Below are 20,591 nucleotides of genomic sequence, written 5' to 3'. Positions count from 1 at the left end.
CTTCTCTCAAATTCCTGTTCTGCCTTCTTCTCTCAAACTCCTGCTCTGCCTGTGTTCCAGGAAGCGTGGTACTGGTAAGAAGGGGGATAAGAACGGGAAGGGTCTTAGGCATTTCTCCATGAAGGTGTGTGAGAAGGTGCAGAAGAAGGGAGTAACTACCTACAATGAGGTGGCTGACGAGCTCGTGGCAGAGTTCAGCGCCAACGACACCCTCCTCTCGCCCGGCGACTCGGTGAGAAACACAGCCAATCAAAAACCATCAGACCAGGGTTTCATCCGTACAACAAATAGCCCAATCCGAGTCCAAGATGCACACTGGTTCTGTACAGCCCTAATGGGCCCCGAGTCAGAAGTAGTGCACTATAAAGGGAATAGAGAGCCATTGGGGAAACGACAGCAGCTCTGTCTCTCTCTCCCCTCCGCAGCATTCCTATGACCAGAAGAACATCCGACGGCGTGTGTACGACGCGCTCAACGTGCTCATGGCCATGAACATCATCTCTAAAGAGAAGAAAGAGATCCGGTGGATCGGCCTGCCCACCAACTCAGCCCAGGAGTGTCAGAGCCTGGAGGTAAGAGATCAGGTGGATCGGCCTGCCCACCAACTCAGCCCAGGAGTGTCAGAGCCCGGAGGTGTAAGATCGGGAGGGTCAGAGCCCGGAGGTGTAAGAGATCGGGAGGGTCAGAGCCCGGAGGTGTAAGAGATCGGGAGGGTCAGAGCCCGGAGGTGTAAGAGATCGGGAGGGTCAGAGCCCGGAGGTGTAAGAGATCGGGAGGGTCAGAGCCCGGAGGTGTAAGAGATCGGGAGGGTCAGAGCCCGGAGGTGTAAGAGATCGGGAGGGTCAGAGCCCGGAGGTGTAAGAGATCGGGAGGGTCAGAGCCCGGAGGTGTAAGAGATCGGGAGGGTCAGAGCCCGGAGGTGTAAGAGATCGGGAGGGTCAGAGCTTGATGTATTCCTGTCATTGTCAGGTGGAGAGACAGAGACGACTAGAGAGGATCAACCAGAAACAGTCTCAGCTTCAGGAGCTCATTCTACAGGTAAACACCCCCTTCACTGTGGGAACATACACGCCTATTAGAAGACGCTCACCCGGTCTTGCTGGTGGCTTCAACGTTGCCTGAATGTCATCTCAACGACGTTGACTGAGCGGTATCACAACGTTGTGTGAATGTCTCGGTGCAGCAAATAGCGTTCAAGCGCCTGGTGCAGCGGAATCGTACAGCGGAGCAGCAAGCGGGCAGGGCTCCGCCCCCAAACTCTGTCATCAACCTGCCCTTCATCATCATCAACACCTCCAAGAGGACCGTCATCGACTGCAGCATCTCCAACGACAAGTAAGAGACCAGAGACTCAGGAATACACACACAATTACTCTAGTCCTGTTTCACTCCTGTGTGTTATATTCATGTCCCAACTCCCTTTGAGACACCTTGGGACATGGGAGTGATGCTTGGAGGTTGGGACATGGGAGTGATGCTTGGAGGTTGGGACATGGGAGTGATGCTTGGAGGTTGGGACATGGGGGTGATGCTTGGAGGTTGGGACATGGGGGTGATGCTTGGAGGTTGGGACATGGGGGTGATGCTTGGAGGTTGGGACATGGGGGTGATGCTTGGAGGTTGGGACATGGGGGTGATGCTTGGAGGTTGGGACATGGGGGTGATGCTTGGAGGTTGGGACATGGGGGTGATGCTTGGAGGTTGGGACATGGGGGTGATGCTTGGAGGTTGGGAGTGATGCTTGGCGGTTGGGACATGGGAGTGATGCTTGGAGGTTGGGACATGGGAGTGATGCTTGGAGGTTGGGAGTGATGCTTGGAGGTTGGGACATGGGAGTGATGGTTGGGACATGGCGGTGATGCTTGGAGGTTGGGACATGGGAGTGATGCTTGGAGGTTGGGACATGGGGGTGATGCTTGGGGGTTGGGACATGGGGGTGATGCTTGGGGGTTGGGACATGGGGGTGATGCTTGGAGGTCGGGACGTGGGGGTGATGCTTGGAGGTTGGGACATGGGGGTGATGCTTGGTGGTTGGGACATGGGGGTGATGCTTGGAGGTTGGGACATGGGGGTGATGCTTGGAGGTTGGGACATGGGGGTGATTTCAAATTCAACACCAAACCTCATCTAATCATACCTGCCTCCTCCCCTCTCTCCTGCCTCTGCCCTCCCCCCTTCTCTCTCTCCTGCCTCTGCCTCCTCCCCTCTCCTGCCTCTGCCCTCCCCCCTGTCTCTCCTGCCCCCCCCCCTGTCTCTCCTGCCCCCCCTCCAGGTTTGAGTACCTGTTCAACTTTGACAACATGTTTGAGATCCATGATGACATTGAGGTGTTGAAGAGAATGGGTCTGGCCTGTGGTCTGGAGGTGGGCCAGTGTTCACCAGAGGACCTGAAGGAAGCTCGTACCCTGGTGCCCAGAGCCCTGGAGCCCTATGTTACAGGTCAGTATGGCTGTCTCCCACAGGGTACCCTGGTGCCCTATGTTACAGGTCAGTATGGCTGTCTCCCACAGGGTACCCTGGTGCCTTTAGCAGAGCCCTGGAGCCCTATGTTACAGGTCAGTATGGCTGTCTCCCACAGGGTACCCTGGTGCCCAGAGCCCTGGAGCCCTATGTTACAGGTCAGTATGGCTGATTCCCACAGAGCACCCTGGTGCCCAGAGCCCTGGAGCCCTATGTTACAGGTCGGTCTGGCTGGTTCCCACAGAGCACCCTGGTGCCCAGAGCCCTGAAGGAGCCCTATGTTACAGGTCAGTATGGCTGGTTCCCACAGAGCACCCCTGGTGCCCCAGAGCCCCCTGGAGCCCTATGTTACAGGTCAGTATGGCTGGTTCCCACAGAGCACCCTGGTGCCCAGAGCCCTGGAGCCCTATGTTACAGGTCAGTATGGCTGGTTCCCACAGGGCACCCTGTTCAGCCTGATATACTCGCGGCCAGGACTGTGTAAAGGAGGCGGTAGAAATTGTATGTTCTTATAATCCCCCCCTCCCCCCTCCAGAAATGGCCACGGGTCCAATAAGCAACGTCTACATCACAGGAGCCTCGTCTACAAACGGAGGAGGACGCCGTCACACAAGGTGAATCTCTTCTATAGAGATGTACTTCAGAGCTCATTTCCCTGTCTGGGAGGGTGGAAGCCCTCGGTGGTGCTTCCCCCATGCTACAACAGGCTTTGTTTCAAGTGTGCCCTCTATCCAACTCTATGATCTCTCTTTCTGAGCTCTTTTTTTTCTTGATGTACAGGAAGTGATGTAACAGGCAGGTCTTAACTAATTCCATCTTCTGTTTCCTGCTGTATATTCAGTAGCTCCGATGGCACGGTGGCGTCCATTTCCAACGACTCACACTACAGCGCCTCGCGAGGCCACACCCCTGTGTCCTACATGGCAGACGAGGAAGAGGATGACGAAGACTACGACGACAATGATTAAATCAGTAGTTTCTCACTCGGCCAACTCTTAACAGCCCAGTCTGATGACTAACCAGCTGTGTTCCAAATGGCTTCCTATACCCAATATACTGAACTACTTTTGACCACGGCCATATTGGCACAGAGGTAGTGCACTGTGTAGGGAATAGTGCCATTTGGAATGCATGCAGCCCATGTCCCATGAACAAGTCTCTCTCCCTTCCTCCAGCTCCATCTCAGGCCTTCCCTCCACCCCACCAAGCTATCTACGAGGAGGCCCCTGCTTCTCCTTCCTCAACTGCCTTCAGAATGCACAGAGCTCACCAACGCAATGGCCTTCTGGGAAACGTAGTCTTTGCTGACACTATGACTGTATAATGCCTTTTGTGGGAATTTAATTTATTTCTCTCTCCTTCTGAAGCTGTGATTACTATGAGTATAATCTCCACAACGTGCTCCTCTTCAGCCCGCCTCCCCGTTACAGGAAATGGGGATCTTTCTCATGCCAAACTAGTTTTTTGTTGTTGTTTCTTGAGTGAACTGATACACGGCCACAGAAAGATTCCCTCCAGAAACCTGAGATCTGCGTTGTGTGGCTGTATTACAGTATTTAACATCATGAACAGTAGTGGTGTGTCATTGACATGACAGTGAAATGACTTCCTATACAGCTCCCAGGGGAGAGTGTGTGTGTGTGTGTGTGTGTTTTGTACTTTACTTATTTGTAGTTATATTTTCTTATTTTGTGTGACTTTCTTCTGGCAGCTATTTTAAAGATGGGTCAGAATGTGTGTTTTTGGACAGTCACTTGGCCCTGCGTGTCACTGTGAAGAGCTACAGACAGTAGAGGCCAAATGTCCCTGTGTGTGAATACCTACAGACAGCAGAGGCCAAATGTCCCTGTGTGTGAGTACCTACAGACAGCAGAGACCAAATGTCCCTGTGTGTGTGAGTACCTACAGACAGCAGAGGCCAAATGTCCTTGTGTGTGAATACCTACAGACAGCAGAGGCCAAATGTCCCTGTGTGTGACGGTAGAGGAGACAAGGCCACCCTATTCCCTTCTCAAAGCGAGGTGACCATGTTCATAATCTCAGAATTGGAGTCGAGAGAACGTTGTTGTAAATTGGAAGCGGTTCTCTGCCTGGCTGGCAGGCAGCCCGTTGAGATAGAAACGTACCAAAATGATTCTAAACATCTCAATGCTCTACTTGATGAACGACACCCAGAGTGAAGTAGCTGCGTATTGTCAATGAAGGGAACTTTGGGGAGGATGGAGCCATTCATAGGGTTGTAACAAGCTCAAGACTTCAGGATTGTGGCAAAAGCCAAAATAGGGGAGTCCACTACAATGACCCCCCCCCCCCCCTGAAAACATGTTGACTCTGCAATACCATACCTTATCTTTCTGTTATCTAATGAGTTTGGAAATGATAGAGAATAAATATAGAGGGTGTTTGAACTTGTTGTCTTTATGGATTTGAATACATGTTTAATATTTAAGGTTTCATTATGATACAATGCATAGGTAACGTATTGGTTGTACAAGCAGCACTCCATTAACTATATGTTAAATGCTCTTCCTAGAAGCTATATAAAAGAGAGAGGTCAAATGAAGCAGAACGACCACTGTCTGGACAGAGATGGTTGAATTTCCAGGTGAAATCTGGAGGTGAAAAACACATCTGTTCAGGTGAGGTGCTGGCAGAGTAGGACACTAGGAAGAAAAGGGAGAGCCACACCCTCTAGGACCTCGGAGGCAATAACTGAATTACCATCATACCCTGAAGAAGACAGCTGGTCTGTCCAACCGCTGGTTATTAGGTTGTTGTTGAGCTAGTGTGAGACTCCTTTTTCATGGGTTACCAGATTGCCTTGGTTGGGATCATAGACGAGGATAGATGGCTAGAACTGGGTGGGAACGTCGATGGGTTAAGGACATACCTGTTGACGAAATTGTGAAGATATCTTCCCACAGACTACTTTAAAATGGAGAAAGCCCTCAACTGCACTTCCCATTCTGTCATAATTGCAAAGATGAGGAACACTATCCAGCTCTATGGCTCTGACCATGGTTAGGACCTAGATGGTTGGATTGCTGGCTTGTCTAGTAAAATATATTATTTCAGAGCCTTGAGCAGGAAGACCACCTTCCCCTGGTATGGTTCGTATGAGTCTTGATAGGCGATGTTGTGGGCCACCACACGACACTGGATCTTAGCCTCCCTCTCTTTGACCAGGTGGAACTTCACAGCCACTAGAGGGTTAACGTAGGTGGGCTGTGTGGAGGAAGACCAAGAGAGGGTTCATACCAATTATGTTTATCCATAGTTGGATAGAGGGACCAACTGCCACAATGCTTTATTTTTAACAATTATGGCAAAGATGTGCTCTCTATCAAACTATGATAAAAGTGCCTTCAAGAAGTATTCAGACCCCTGACTTTTTTGTGTGAGTTTTATTCTAAAATGTATTTAAAAATAAAAAACACTCCTCGGCATTATACACACAATAGCCCATCATGACAAAGCGAAAACATGTTTTCAAACATTTCGCAAATTGTATTAAAAATAACAAATACCTTATTTCATCGGTATTTCAGACCCTTTGCTATGAGACTCGAAGTTGAGCTCAGGTGCATCCTGTTTCCATTCATCCTTGAGAATTTTCTACAATTTTATTGGAGTTCACCTGTGATTCAATTGACTGAACATGATTTGGAAAGGCACACACCTGTCTGTAAGGTCCCACGGTTGACAGTGCACGTCAGGGAACTGAGGTCAAAGGAATTGTCCGAAGAGCTCTGAGACAGGATTGTGTCGAGGCACAAATCTGGGGACCGGTACCAAAACATTTCTGCAGCATTAAAGGTCCCCAAGAACACAGAGGCCTCCATCATTCTTCAATGGAAGAAGTTTGGAAACACCAAGACTCTTCCTAGAGCTGACCGCCCGGCCAAACTGAGCAATGGGGGGGAGGTGGCCAAGAACCCGATGGTCACTCTGACAGAGCTCCTTTGTGCCGATGGTTGTCCTTCTGGTGGTAGAGCAGCCAGACGGAAGCCACTCCTCAGTAAAAGGCACATGACAGCCCGCTTGGAGTTTGCCAAAAGGCATCCAAAGACTCTCAGACCATGAGAAACAAGATTCCCTGGTCTGATGAAACCAAGATTGAAGTCTTTGGCCTGAATGCCAAGCATCACATCTGGAGGAAACCTGGCACCATCCCTACGGTGAAGCATGGTGGTGGTAGTGTCAGGTTGTGGGGAGGTTTTTCAGCGGCAAGGACCGGGAGACTAGTCAGGATCAAGACAAAGATGAACGGAGCGAAGTACAGAGAGATCCTTGATGAAAACTTGCTCCAGAGCGCTCAGGACCTCAGACTGGGGTGAAGGTTCTCCTTCCAACAGGACAACGACCCTAAACACAGCCAAGACATCGCAGGAGTGGCTTAAGGACAAGTCTCTGAGCCCAGACTTAAACCTGATCTAACATCTCTGGAGAATCCTGAAAATAGCTGTGCAGCGACGCTCCCCATCCAACCTGACAGCTTGAGAGGATCTGCAGAGAAGAATGGGAGAATCTCCCAAATACAGGTGTGCCAAGCTTGTAGCGTCATCCCCAGAAGACTCAAGGCTGTAATCACTTCCAAAGGTGCTTCAGTAAAGAGTCTGAATACTTGTGAATGAAATGTGATATTTCCAGGTTGCAACATATATTATTTTACTGTTTTCGTTTTGTCATTACGGGCTGCAACGTAACAAAATGTGGAAAAAGTCAAGTGGTCTGAACTTTCTGAATGAACTGTGTGTCCATTGCTGTAAATCAATAGAGGGGGTTCATGCAGGGGTGTATCCATTAGTCTGACTTTTTTGCGAACGGAAACCATTTACCCCAAACGGGAAGTGTTTTGCCTCACGAAAATGTAGAGTTTGTATTGGGACAAATTCAGGTTTATCCTTCCCCGGCTTGTTCCTTTTTTGCTCTGTTCGCTTACGTTAGATTCCTAGATCAAATGGTGAATGGATTACAATGCAAAACGTTTTGCAACGGAATTTGACAAATGAATACACCCCAGGGGTAAGTGAACCATGCATTTGAGTTTCACAAAATAACATGAGTTCCATGGAGAGAAGAAGACGTGGTTGTCGTGGTTACCTGAGCCAGCTTGCCGTAGTATGGGAAGTAGGACAGGTCGAAGGTTCCGTTGGTGGGGAAGTACTCGATCATGTCTATGTTCTCATGGCCGCTCTGCGCACACACACACACCAACCATCCATTAAATACTGTTGGCAGACTAGATTTCACGTTCTGAGAAACTGTCTTCCTGGCCAGCCGTGTTGAGCAGAGCCACAGATGTATTTCTATATAAATATATGGCTTTGTGTTGAGTAGCCATCTTGGTTTATACTCACCAGTATAGTGCAGTTCAAATGAGGAGCCATGCCAGTCCCGTTGTTGGGCAGGAAGTTGATGATCTGGGTTAGAAACATCATGCATGTCAGTGCAATTTCCTAATAGGTTATAAATGTATTATAATGTGTTATAGCATCCTCACTTGTAAATGTCATGTTCATAACATAATGTAATATTTCCAGCTGGTCTGTGACTGAACGCACCCTGTTCATCTTGATGATGACGCAGGGCGTGGTGCCGTTGTAGCCGAACGTCGGGTCGTCCAGGCCGGAGCAGCGTCCCAGCATGCTCTGGGTGAAGCGGCAGGAGTACTTGGTATGGCGTGGAGCCTCAAACTTCTCCTGTTTGAAGTACTCTCCCCTGGTGCAGTTATGGTTAGAATGTTGAGACGTGTCATTGTAGGCTGAGAGAGGAGTCAGACAGAGAGGTAGAGGGGAGAGAGAGGAGTCAGACAGAGAAGTAGAGGGGAGAGAGAGGAGTCAGACAGAGAGGTAGAGGGGAGGGAGAGGGAAAAAAATGAGGGATTTAATGATTTGTGATGCAGGGAGGTCAAAGCATTGACTAGCAACTGTAGTAGGTTGGTTTGAGGTAATTGACTGATCAAGTCTGAAATGGGATGGAAGCCTCAGGTCTGGACAACAGGAGTCCACTATGTAGGGTGCCATCTTGGACACTGACGTTTGAGGAAGTTGCTGAGGCAGTTGGACATCTTCCTCTGGCTGGTTTTATCAGACAATTTGTAGCTGAGTATTACATCCTCCTCAATGTATGTAGGTGGCCAGACCATCACCCCTACACACACACACAACGCAGAGGTTAGCCGACACCATCCCAGATATGGTCACAGACTGTATAAACTACAGAGATAGTGTGGGGGGGGGGGGGGGGGGGGGCGGTGAGAGAGAAAGAGGGGGAAGAGAAAAAGAGAGCGACTGAGAGAGGAGAGAGTGTGAGGGGGGGGACAGAGAAGGAGAGAGTGTGAGGGGGGGGGGGGACAGAGAAGGAGAGAGTGTGAGGGGGGGGGGGGACAGAGAAGGAGAGAGTGTGAGGGTGGGGACAGAGAAGGAGAGAGTGTGAGGGTGGGGACAGAGAAGGAGAGAGTGTGATGGGGGGACAGAGAAGGAGAGAGTGTGAGGGTGGGGACAGAGAAGGAGAGAGTGTGAGGGTGGGGGGACAGAGAAGGAGAGAGTGTGAGGGGGGGGACGGAGAAGGAGAGAGTGTGAGGGGGGGGGACAGAGAAGGAGAGAGTGTGAGGGTGGGGGGACAGAGAAGGAGAGAGTGTGAGGGTGGGGGGACAGAGAAGGAGAGAGTGTGAGGGTGGGGGGACAGAGAAGGAGAGAGTGTGAGGGGGGGGGGCAGAGAAGGAGAGAGTGTGAGGGTGGGGGGACAGAGAAGGAGAGAGTGTGAGGGGGGGGGGGGACAGAGAAGGAGAGAGTGTGAGGGGGGGGGGGACAGAGAAGGAGAGAGTGTGAGGGGGGGGGGCAGAGAAGGAGAGAGTGTGAGGGTGGGGGGACAGAGAAGGAGAGAGTGTGAGGGGGGGGGACAGAGAAGGAGAGAGTGTGAGGGGGGGGGGACAGAGAAGGAGAGAGTGTGAGGGGGGGGGGGGGACAGAGAAGGAGAGAGTGTGAGGGGGGGGGGGACAGAGAAGGAGAGAGTGTGAGGGTGGGGGGACAGAGAAGGAGAGAGTGTGAGGGGGGGGGACAGAGAAGGAGAGAGTGTGAGGGTGGGGGGACAGAGAAGGAGAGAGTGTGAGGGGGGGGGACAGAGAAGGAGAGAGTGTGAGGGGGGGGGGGCAGAGAAGGAGAGAGTGTGAGGGTGGGGACAGAGAAGGAGAGAGTGTGAGGGTGGGGACAGAGAAGGAGAGAGTGTGAGGGTGGGGACAGAGAAGGAGAGAGTGTGATGGGGGGGACAGAGAAGGAGAGAGTGTGAGGGTGGGGACAGAGAAGGAGAGAGTGTGAGGGTGGGGGGACAGAGAAGGAGAGAGTGTGAGGGGGGGGACGGAGAAGGAGAGAGTGTGAGGGGGGGGGACAGAGAAGGAGAGAGTGTGAGGGTGGGGGGACAGAGAAGGAGAGAGTGTGAGGGGGGGGGGACAGAGAAGGAGAGAGTGTGAGGGGGGGGGGGACAGAGAAGGAGAGAGTGTGAGGGGGGGGGGGGGACAGAGAAGGAGAGAGTGTGAGGGGGGGGGGGACAGAGAAGGAGAGAGTGTGAGGGTGGGGGGACAGAGAAGGAGAGAGTGTGGGGGGGGGGGGGGACAGAGAAGGAGAGAGTGTGAGGGTGGGGGGACAGAGAAGGAGAGAGTGTGAGGGGGGGGGGACAGAGAAGGAGAGAGTGTGAGGGGGGGGGGGGGGCAGAGAAGGAGAGAGTGTGAGGGTGGGGACAGAGAAGGAGAGAGTGTGAGGGTGGGGACAGAGAAGGAGAGAGTGTGAGGGTGGGGACAGAGAAGGAGAGAGTGTGATGGGGGGGACAGAGAAGGAGAGAGTGTGAGGGTGGGGACAGAGAAGGAGAGAGTGTGAGGGTGGGGGGACAGAGAAGGAGAGAGTGTGAGGGGGGGGACGGAGAAGGAGAGAGTGTGAGGGGGGGGGACAGAGAAGGAGAGAGTGTGAGGGTGGGGGGACAGAGAAGGAGAGAGTGTGAGGGTGGGGGGACAGAGAAGGAGAGAGTGTGAGGGGGGGGGACAGAGAAGGAGAGAGTGTGAGGGTGGGGGGACAGAGAAGGAGAGAGTGTGAGGGGGGGGGGGACAGAGAAGGAGAGAGTGTGAGGGGGGGGGGACAGAGAAGGAGAGAGTGTGAGGGGGGGGGGGACAGAGAAGGAGAGAGTGTGAGGGGGGGGGGGACAGAGAAGGAGAGAGTGTGAGGGTGGGGGGACAGAGAAGGAGAGAGTGTGAGGGGGGGGGACAGAGAAGGAGAGAGTGTGAGGGTGGGGGGGACAGAGAAGGAGAGAGTGTGAGGGTGGGGGGACAGAGAAGGAGAGAGTGTGAGGGGGGGGGACAGAGAAGGAGAGAGTGTGAGGGGGGGGACAGAGAAGGAGAGAGTGTGAGGGGGGGCAGAGAAGGAGAGAGTGTGAGGGGGGGCAGAGAAGGAGAGAGTGTGAGGGCGGGGACAGAGAAGGAGAGAGTGTGAGGGGGGGGGCAGAGAAGGAGAGAGTGTGAGGGGGGGGGGGCAGAGAAGGAGAGAGTGTGAGGGGGGGGGACAGAGGGGGGGGGGGCAGAGAAGGAGAGAGTGTGAGGGGGGGGGGCAGAGAAGGAGAGAGTGTGAGGGGGGGGCAGAGAAGGAGAGAGTGTGAGGGTGGGGGGACAGAGAAGGAGAGAGTGTGAGAGGGGGGACAGAGAAGGAGAGAGTGTGAGGGTGGGGGGACAGAGAAGGAGAGAGTGTGGGGGGGGGGGACAGAGAAGGAGAGAGTGTGAGGGGGGGGGCAGAGAAGGAGAGAGTGTGAGGGGGGGACAGAGAAGGAGAGAGTGTGAGGGTGGGGGGACAGAGAAGGAGAGAGTGTGAGGGTGGGGGGACAGAGAAGGAGAGAGTGTGAGGGTGGGGGGACAGAGAAGGAGAGAGTGTGAGGGGGGGACAGAGAAGGAGAGAGTGTGAGGGTGGGGGGACAGAGAAGGAGAGAGTGTGAGGGTGGGGGGACAGAGAAGGAGAGAGTGTGAGGGTGGGGGGACAGAGAAGGAGAGAGTGTGAGGGGGGGGGGGACAGAGAAGGAGAGAGTGTGAGGGGGGGGGGACAGAGAAGGAGAGAGTGTGAGGGGGGGGCAGAGAAGGAGAGAGTGTGAGTGGGGGCAGAGAAGGAGAGAGTGTGAGGGGGGGACAGAGAAGGAGAGAGTGTGAGGGGGGGACAGAGAAGGAGAGAGTGTGAGGGGGGGGACAGAGAAGGAGAGAGTGTGAGGGGGGGCAGAGAAGGAGAGAGTGTGAGGGGGGGCAGAGAAGGAGAGAGTGTGAGGGCGGGGACAGAGAAGGAGAGAGTGTGAGGGGGGGGGGGCAGAGAAGGAGAGAGTGTGAGGGGGGGGGGGGGCAGAGAAGGAGAGAGTGTGAGGGGGGGGGACAGAGGGGGGGGGGCAGAGAAGGAGAGAGTGTGAGGGGGGGGGCAGAGAAGGAGAGAGTGTGAGGGGGGGGGGGCAGAGAAGGAGAGAGTGTGAGGGGGGGGGACAGAGGGGGGGGGGGCAGAGAAGGAGAGAGTGTGAGGGGGGGGGCAGAGAAGGAGAGAGTGTGAGGGGGGGACAGAGAAGGAGAGAGTGTGAGGGTGGGGGGACAGAGAAGGAGAGAGTGTGAGGGGGGGGGGGGACAGAGAAGGAGAGAGTGTGAGGGGGGGGGACAGAGAAGGAGAGAGTGTGAGGGGGGGCAGAGAAGGAGAGAGTGTGAGTGGGGGCAGAGAAGGAGAGAGTGTGAGGGGGGGGGACAGAGAAGGAGAGAGTGTGAGGGGGGGGCAGAGAAGGAGAGAGTGTGAGGGGGGGGGGGGGACAGAGAAGGAGAGAGTGTGAGGGGGGGGACAGAGAAGGAGAGAGTGTGAGGGGGGGGCAGAGAAGGAGAGAGTGTGAGGGGGGGGGGACAGAGAAGGAGAGAGTGTGAGGGGGGGGACAGAGAAGGAGAGAGTGTGAGAGGGGGGGGGGACAGAGAAGGAGAGAGTGTGGGGGGGGGGACAGAGAAGGAGAGAGTGTGAGAGGGGGGAGGACAGAGAAGGAGAGAGTGTGAGGGGGGGGGACAGAGAAGGAGAGAGTGTGAGGGGGGGACAGAGAAGGAGAGAGTGTGAGAGGGGGGAGGACAGAGAAGGAGAGAGTGTGAGGGGGGGACAGAGAAGGAGAGAGTGTGAGGGGGGGGGGGACAGAGAAGGAGAGAGTGTGAGGGGGGGGGCAGAGAAGGAGAGAGTGTGAGGGGGGGGGGGGGACAGAGAAGGAGAGAGTGTGAGGGGGGGGGACAGAGAAGGAGAGAGTGTGAGGGGGGGAGGACAGAGAAGGAGAGAGTGTGAGAGGGGGGAGGACAGAGAAGGAGAGAGTGTGAGGGGGGGGACAGAGAAGGAGAGAGTGTGAGGGGGGGGCAGAGAAGGAGAGAGTGTGGGGGGGGGGGGACAGAGAAGGAGAGAGTGTGAGGGGGGGGACAGAGAAGGAGAGAGTGTGAGGGGGGGGCAGAGAAGGAGAGAGTGTGAGGGGGGGGGGACAGAGAAGGAGAGAGTGTGAGGGGGGGGACAGAGAAGGAGAGAGTGTGAGAGGGGGGGGGGACAGAGAAGGAGAGAGTGTGGGGGGGGGACAGAGAAGGAGAGAGTGTGAGAGGGGGGAGGACAGAGAAGGAGAGAGTGTGAGGGGGGGGGGACAGAGAAGGAGAGAGTGTGAGGGGGGGACAGAGAAGGAGAGAGTGTGAGAGGGGGGAGGACAGAGAAGGAGAGAGTGTGAGGGGGGGGACAGAGAAGGAGAGAGTGTGAGGGGGGGGGGGACAGAGAAGGAGAGAGTGTGAGGGGGGGGGCAGAGAAGGAGAGAGTGTGAGGGGGGGGGGGGGACAGAGAAGGAGAGAGTGTGAGGGGGGGGGACAGAGAAGGAGAGAGTGTGAGGGGGGGAGGACAGAGAAGGAGAGAGTGTGAGAGGGGGGAGGACAGAGAAGGAGAGAGTGTGAGGGGGGGGACAGAGAAGGAGAGAGTGTGAGGGGGGGCAGAGAAGGAGAGAGTGTGAGGGTGGGGGGACAGAGAAGGAGAGAGTGTGAGGGGGGGACAGAGAAGGAGAGAGTGTGAGGGTGGGGGGACAGAGAAGGAGAGAGTGTGAGGGGGGGGGGGACAGAGAAGGAGAGAGTGTGAGGGGGGGCAGAGAAGGAGAGAGTGTGAGTGGGGGCAGAGAAGGAGAGAGTGTGAGGGGGGGGGGACAGAGAAGGAGAGAGTGTGAGGGGGGGGGGCAGAGAAGGAGAGAGTGTGAGGGGGGGGGGACAGAGAAGGAGAGAGTGTGAGGGGGGGGACAGAGAAGGAGAGAGTGTGAGGGGGGGGAAGAGAAGGAGAGAGTGTGAGGGGGGGGGGACAGAGAAGGAGAGAGTGTGAGGGGGGGGACAGAGAAGGAGAGAGTGTGAGAGGGGGGGGACAGAGAAGGAGAGAGTGTGGGGGGGGGACAGAGAAGGAGAGAGTGTGAGAGGGGGGAGGACAGAGAAGGAGAGAGTGTGAGGGGGGGGGGACAGAGAAGGAGAGAGTGTGAGGGGGGGACAGAGAAGGAGAGAGTGTGAGAGGGGGGAGGACAGAGAAGGAGAGAGTGTGAGGGGGGGGACAGAGAAGGAGAGAGTGTGAGGGGGGGGGGGTGACAGAGAAGGAGAGAGTGTGAGGGGGGGGACAGAGAAGGAGAGAGTGTGAGGGGGGGGGGGACAGAGAAGGAGAGAGTGTGAGGGGGGGACAGAGAAGGAGAGAGTGTGAGGGGGGGGGGGGGGACAGAGAAGGAGAGAGTGTGAGGGGGGGGACAGAGAAGGAGAGAGTGTGAGGGGGGGCAGAGAAGGAAAGAGTGTGAGGGGGGGGGGGGGGGGGGCAGAGAAGGAGAGAGTGTGAGGGGGGGACAGAGAAGGAGAGAGTGTGAGAGGGGGGGACAGAGAAGGAGAGAGTGTGAGGGGGGGGCAGAGAAGGAGAGAGTGTGAGGGGGGGGGGGACAGAGAAGGAGAGAGTGTGAGGGGGGGGGGGACAGAGAAGGAGAGAGTGTGAGGGGGGGGACAGAGAAGGAGAGAGTGTGAGAGGGGGGGGGACAGAGAAGGAGAGAGTGTGAGAGGGGGGAGGACAGAGAAGGAGAGAGTGTGAGGGGGGGGGACAGAGAAGGAGAGAGTGTGAGGGGGGGACAGAGAAGGAGAGAGTGTGTGGGGGGGGGCAGAGAAGGAGAGAGTGTGAGGGGGGGGGGGGGACAGAGAAGGAGAGAGTGTGAGGGGGGGGACAGAGAAGGAGAGAGTGTGAGGGGGGGAGGACAGAGAAGGAGAGAGTGTGAGAGGGGGAGGACAGAGAAGGAGAGAGTGTGAGGGGGGGGACAGAGAAGGAGAGAGTGTGAGGGGGGGCAGAGAAGGAGAGAGTGTGAGGGTGGGGGGACAGAGAAGGAGAGAGTGTGAGGGGGGACAGAGAAGGAGAGAGTGTGAGGGTGGGGGGACAGAGAAGGAGAGAGTGTGAGGGGGGGGGGGGACAGAGAAGGAGAGAGTGTGAGGGGGGGGGGGACAGAGAAGGAGAGAGTGTGAGGGGGGGGGCAGAGAAGGAGAGAGTGTGAGGGGGGGGGGACAGAGAAGGAGAGAGTGTGAGGGGGGGGACAGAGAAGGAGAGAGTGTGAGGGGGGGGGAGAGAAGGAGAGAGTGTGAGGGGGGGGGACAGAGAAGGAGAGAGTGTGAGGGGGGGACAGAGAAGGAGAGAGTGTGAGAGGGGGGGGGGACAGAGAAGGAGAGAGTGTGGGGGGGGGGACAGAGAAGGAGAGAGTGTGAGGGGGGAGGACAGAGAAGGAGAGAGTGTGAGGGGGGGGGGGACAGAGAAGGAGAGAGTGTGAGGGGGGGACAGAGAAGGAGAGAGTGTGAGAGGGGGGAGGACAGAGAAGGAGAGAGTGTGAGGGGGGGGGGGACAGAGAAGGAGAGAGTGTGAGGGGGGGGGGGTGACAGAGAAGGAGAGAGTGTGAGGGGGGGGACAGAGAAGGAGAGAGTGTGAGGGGGGGGGGGACAGAGAAGGAGAGAGTGTGAGGGGGGGGGGCAGAGAAGGAGAGAGTGTGAGGGGGGGGGGGACAGAGAAGGAGAGAGTGTGAGGGGGGGGGACAGAGAAGGAGAGAGTGTGAGGGGGGGGCAGAGAAGGAAAGAGTGTGAGGGGGGGGGGGGCAGAGAAGGAGAGAGTGTGAGGGGGGGGACAGAGAAGGAGAGAGTGTGAGAGGGGGGGACAGAGAAGGAGAGAGTGTGAGGGGGGGACAGAGAAGGAGAGAGTGTGAGGGGGGGGACAGAGAAGGAGAGAGTGTGAGGGGGGGAAGAGAAGGAGAGAGTGTGAGGGGGGGGGACAGAGAAGGAGAGAGTGTGAGGGGGGGGACAGAGAAGGAGAGAGTGTGAGAGGGGGGGGGACAGAGAAGGAGAGAGTGTGGGGGGGGGACAGAGAAGGAGAGAGTGTGAGAGGGGGGAGGACAGAGAAGGAGAGAGTGTGAGGGGGGGGGGACAGAGAAGGAGAGAGTGTGAGGGGGGGACAGAGAAGGAGAGAGTGTGAGAGGGGGGAGGACAGAGAAGGAGAGAGTGTGAGGGGGGGACAGAGAAGGAGAGAGTGTGAGGGGGGGGGGGGGTGACAGAGAAGGAGAGAGTGTGAGGGGGGGACAGAGAAGGAGAGAGTGTGAGGGGGGGGGGGGACAGAGAAGGAGAGAGTGTGAGGGGGGGGGGGCAGAGAAGGAGAGAGTGTGAGGGGGGGGGGGACAGAGAAGGAGAGAGTGTGAGGGGGGGGACAGAGAAGGAGAGAGTGTGAGGGGGGGGCAGAGAAGGAAAGAGTGTGAGGGGGGGGGGGGGGCAGAGAAGGAGAGAGTGTGAGGGGGGGACAGAGAAGGAGAGAGTGTGAGAGGGGGGGACAGAGAAGGAGAGAGTGTGAGGGGGGGGCAGAGAAGGAGAGAGTGTGAGGGGGGGGGGGACAGAGAAGGAGAGAGTGTGAGGGGGGGGACAGAGAAGGAGAGAGTGTGAGAGGGGGGGGGACAGAGAAGGAGAGAGTGTGAGAGGGGGGAGGACAGAGAAGGAGAGAGTGTGAGGGGGGGGGACAGAGAAGGAGAGAGTGTGAGGGGGGGACAGAGAAGGAGAGAGTGTGAGAGGGGGGAGGACAGAGAAGGAGAGAGTGTGAGGGGGGGGGGACAGAGAAGGAGAGAGTGTGAGGGGGGGGGGGGACAGAGAAGGAGAGAGTGTGAGGGGGGGGGGCAGAGAAGGAGAGAGTGTGAGGGGGGGACAGAGAAGGAGAGAGTGTGAGAGGGGGGAGGACAGAGAAGGAGAGAGTGTGAGAGGGGGGGGGGACAGAGAAGGAGAGAGTGTGAGGGGGGGGCAGAGAAGGAGAGAGTGTGAGGGGGGGGGGGACAGAGAAGGAGAGAGTGTGAGGGGGGGGACAGAGAAGGAGAGAGTGTGAGAGGGGGGGCAGAGAAGGAGAGAGTGTGGGGGGGGGGACAGAGAAGGAGAGAGTGTGAGAGGGGGGAGGACAGAGAAGGAGAGAGTGTGAGGGGGGGGGACAGAGAAGGAGAGAGTGTGAGGGGGGGACAGAGAAGGAGAGAGTGTGAGAGGGGGGAGGACAGAGAAGGAGAGAGTGTGAGGGGGGGGACAGAGAAGGAGAGAGTGTGGGGGGGGGGGGACAGAGAAGGAGAGAGTGTGAGGGGGGGGGACAGAGAAGGAGAGAGTGTGAGGGGGGGGGCAGAGAAGGAGAGAGTGTGAGTGGGGGCAGAGAAGGAGAGAGTGTGAGGGGGGGGACAGAGAAGGAGTGAGTGTGAGGGGGGGGCAGAGAAGGAGAGAGTGTGAGGGGGGGGGGACAGAGAAGGAGAGAGTGTGAGGGGGGGGACAGAGAAGGAGAGAGTGTGAGGGGGGGGCAGAGAAGGAGAGAGTGTGAGGGGGGGGGACAGAGAAGGAGAGAGTGTGAGGGGGGGGACAGAGAAGGAGAGAGTGTGAGAGGGGGGGGGACAGAGAAGGAGAGAGTGTGGGGGGGGGGGACAGAGAAGGAGAGAGTGTGAGAGGGGGGAGGACAGAGAAGGAGAGAGTGTGAGGGGGGGTGACAGAGAAGGAGAGAGTGTGAGGGGGGGGCAGAGAAGGAGAGAGTGTGAGAGGGGGGAGGACAGAGAAGGAGAGAGTGTGAGGGGGGGGACAGAGAAGGAGAGAGTGTGAGGGGGGGACGGACAGAGAAGGAGAGAGTGTGAGGGGGGGGGACAGAGAAGGAGAGAGTGTGAGGGGGGGGGGGGGGACAGAGAAGGAGAGAGTGTGAGGGGGGGGGACAGAGAAGGAGAGAGTGTGAGGGGGGGGGGGGGACAGAGAAGGAGAGAGTGTGAGGGGGGGGGACAGAGAAGGAGAGAGTGTGAGGGGGGGGGCAGAGAAGGAGAGAGTGTGAGGGGGGGGGGGGGGACAGAGAAGGAGAGAGTGTGAGGGGGGGGGACAGAGAAGGAGAGAGTGTGAGGGGGGGACAGAGAAGGAGAGAGTGTGAGAGGGGGGAGGACAGAGAAGGAGAGAGTGTGAGAGGGGGGGGACAGAGAAGGAGAGAGTGTGAGGGGGGGGGACAGAGAAGGAGAGAGTGTGAGAGGGGGGAGGACAGAGAAGGAGAGAGTGTGAGAGGGGGGAGGACAGAGATGGAGCGAGTGTGAGAGGGGGAGGACAGAGAAGGAGAGAGTGTGAGAGGGGGGAGGACAGAGAAGGAGAGAGTGTGAGAGGGGGGAGGACAGAGAAGGAGAGAGTGTGAGAGGGGGGAGGACAGAGAAGGAGAGAGTGTGAGCGGGGGGGGGGACAGAGAAGGAGAGAGTGTGAGGGGGGGGAGACAGAGAAGGAGAGAGGGGGGTAGACGGAGAGCAGGGAGGGCCAGAAGGAGAGAGTGAGAAAGAGAGAGAGGGGGGTAGACAGAGAGCAGGGAGGGCCAGAAAGAGAAGGAGATGGAGGGGAGGGTGAAGGATGCAAGGGACAATATGTACTTCTTTACAGGAGCAGTAAACAGTCAACTGTAAATAGTAAATAGTGAAGGGACATTTTTACAAATGGGCTGAATCTGTGGGCCCTGGTCTAAAGTAGTGCACTATATAGGGAATAGGGTCCTGGTCTAAAGTAGTGCACTATATAGGGAATAGGGTCCTGGTCTAAAGTAGTGCACTATATAGGGAATAGCAGGGTGCCATCTCAGTTGTTACCTGGTGATGTTAAGCGGTCCTGGTAGTCTGGAGTGTAGGGGTCCAGGGTGTACATCAGAGTCCAGATGGCCAGACAGAACAGGCCAGTCATTATCACATAGAACGCTACATAGTACAGACTGATGTACACTACAGAAGAGAGGAGAGAGATGGAGAGAGAGAGAGGAGGGGGAGAGAGAGAGAGAGAGAGAGGAGGGGGGAGAGAGAAAGAGACAGAGAGAGAGGATGGGGGAGAGTGAGAGAGAGACCGTGAGAGAGAGGGACAGAGAGAGAGGAGGGGGGGAGAGTGAGAGAGAGACCGGGAGAAAGAGAGAGAGGGAGTCAGTCTGTTCCTGCTTTAGCCAACTTCTCTTGCCTGGCTACATTCAACAATGATGATGACAGGGCTTGGTTGGTAAGGAGTCTGCCACCTCTTGGCCTGTCTGTGGTCTGGTTGTGTCTTTATGACTGACTGAAGCCTATTGGCCAAGGTGCCCTCTATGGGCGAGAGCTGTGGTTTATCTAAATGTGACATCGTCCAGAGGTCAGAGTTAGAAGTCTCCCCTCACAAACCAACCAGCTTATCAGTCAAACTGCTCTCTCTTCAATCTAATGTCCACACACTGAAATAACACTACACACACTGAAATAACACTACACACACTGATATCCAAAGGACACAGCAAAGTCAGGTGTGAGTTCTGTACTCTCGGGTCACTTTAATCTCATGGAGCCAGTTTAGATGAGTGTTTCAATTAAGTCTGAATATTGCATATACTCCAACAAACCAACAACAGCTTCTTTACCAGCTCAGACAAACACACACACACACACACACTTGTCCCACTCTGCAGTACATACCCCATTTCTCAGGTGTTCTTCCGAACATGGCGCCAGTGTCTGAGTTCCACACGAAGCGACCGAAGTCCTCACACCGCTGGCCACACGTCCTCTTCTCCTTCAGGGTTGCCATGTTGGTGGGCTATAGGATCCAGCTACACCAGGAGAGACCAGTGGGAGATGTGGAGAGATGCTGTGCAGGGAGGAGGGATACCTCGTCACAATCTGGCAACCCGGCTTCACTCCTCACCTGGTTATGGTGTCTGAGAGAAACCTACTGTAGGACTTTTGTCTTCATTAAATTTCCTCCGTCTCTCAGTGGTTCCTTTGCTTTTTTTGGGATGTTTCTGTGCCTGTTTCTCTCAGCCTGTATTCTAATACAATACTACTGTTGTGTTCCTAGTTCTACTACTGTACAGCTGACCTCTCTCTCTCTCTCTGTGGTGTGACCTACACTATGTGACTGCGTACCCTTGGACTAGACTTTTATACGTGGTGATAAGGGCAGCCTCCGGGTGTAGGGACAGACGGGGGCGGGGCAGGGCCAACCCTGCTGTGACCTCACCCAACATCCCCTGTGTTCGCTGCTCAAACAGAACCCAAGAAGGCTGTGTGACCTTGGTGTGATACTCTACTGCTCTGTAACTAAATGATATGTCCAGGACCTTGGTGTGATACTCTACTGGTCTGTAACTAAATGATATGTCCAGGACCTTGGTGTGATACTCTACTGTTCTGTAACTAAATGATATGTCCAGGACCTTGGTGTGATACTCTACTGCTCTGTAACTAAATGATATGTCCAGGACCTTGGTGTGATACTCTACTGGTCTGTAAATAAATGATATGTCCAGGGACCTTGGTGTGATACTCTACTGGTCTGTAACTAAATGATATGTCCAGGACCTTGGTGTGATACTCTACTGCTCTGTAACTAAATGATATGTCCAGGACCTTGGTGTGATACTCTACTGGTCTGTAACTAAATGATATGTCCAGGACCTTGGTGTGATACTCTACTGCTCTGTAACTAAATGATATGTCCAGGACCTTGGTGTGATACTCTACTGGTCTGTAAATAAATGATATGTCCAGGGACCTTGGTGTGATACTCTACTGTTCTGTAACTAAATGATATGTCCAGGACCTTGGTGTGATACTCT

At 55.7% G+C, this 20,591-nt stretch overlaps 2 protein-coding genes and 1 long non-coding RNA gene across 3 annotated transcripts; 1 reads left to right on the top strand and 2 right to left on the bottom strand.

The window, feature by feature from the left end:
• Positions 1-55: 55 nt before the first annotated feature.
• LOC139399565 (transcription factor Dp-1-like) lies at positions 56-4,291 on the top strand. Its single transcript, XM_071144928.1, has 7 exons — positions 56-232; positions 426-572; positions 970-1,038; positions 1,184-1,335; positions 2,273-2,439; positions 2,996-3,074; positions 3,302-4,291. The coding sequence occupies exons 1-7, from the start codon at positions 119-121 to the stop codon at positions 3,426-3,428; spliced, it is 855 nt and encodes a 284-aa protein (XP_071001029.1). The 5' UTR covers positions 56-118; the 3' UTR covers positions 3,429-4,291.
• Positions 3,809-4,764, bottom strand: LOC139399566 (uncharacterized). The gene is made up of 2 exons (XR_011632080.1): positions 4,363-4,764; positions 3,809-4,320 (listed from the first exon to the last, which is right to left on the bottom strand). It is a non-coding gene; the product is annotated as an uncharacterized lncRNA (long non-coding RNA).
• Positions 4,765-5,317: 553 nt separating this feature from the next.
• LOC139399568 (potassium-transporting ATPase subunit beta-like) lies at positions 5,318-19,888 on the bottom strand. The gene is made up of 7 exons (XM_071144929.1): positions 19,450-19,888; positions 18,610-18,738; positions 8,500-8,613; positions 8,025-8,224; positions 7,821-7,883; positions 7,564-7,656; positions 5,318-5,685 (listed from the first exon to the last, which is right to left on the bottom strand). The coding sequence occupies exons 1-7, from the start codon at positions 19,559-19,561 to the stop codon at positions 5,527-5,529; spliced, it is 870 nt and encodes a 289-aa protein (XP_071001030.1). The 5' UTR covers positions 19,562-19,888; the 3' UTR covers positions 5,318-5,526.
• Between the last annotated feature and the right edge of the window lie 703 nt (positions 19,889-20,591).

The sequence above is a fragment of the Oncorhynchus clarkii genome, unplaced genomic scaffold (genome assembly GCF_045791955.1).
Source record: "Oncorhynchus clarkii lewisi isolate Uvic-CL-2024 unplaced genomic scaffold, UVic_Ocla_1.0 unplaced_contig_1615_pilon_pilon, whole genome shotgun sequence".
In the NCBI taxonomy this organism is placed as follows: domain Eukaryota; kingdom Metazoa; phylum Chordata; class Actinopteri; order Salmoniformes; family Salmonidae; genus Oncorhynchus; species Oncorhynchus clarkii.
The sequence above is the reverse complement of the archived record's forward strand: the minus strand, read 5'-3'. Positions and strand labels throughout refer to the sequence as shown.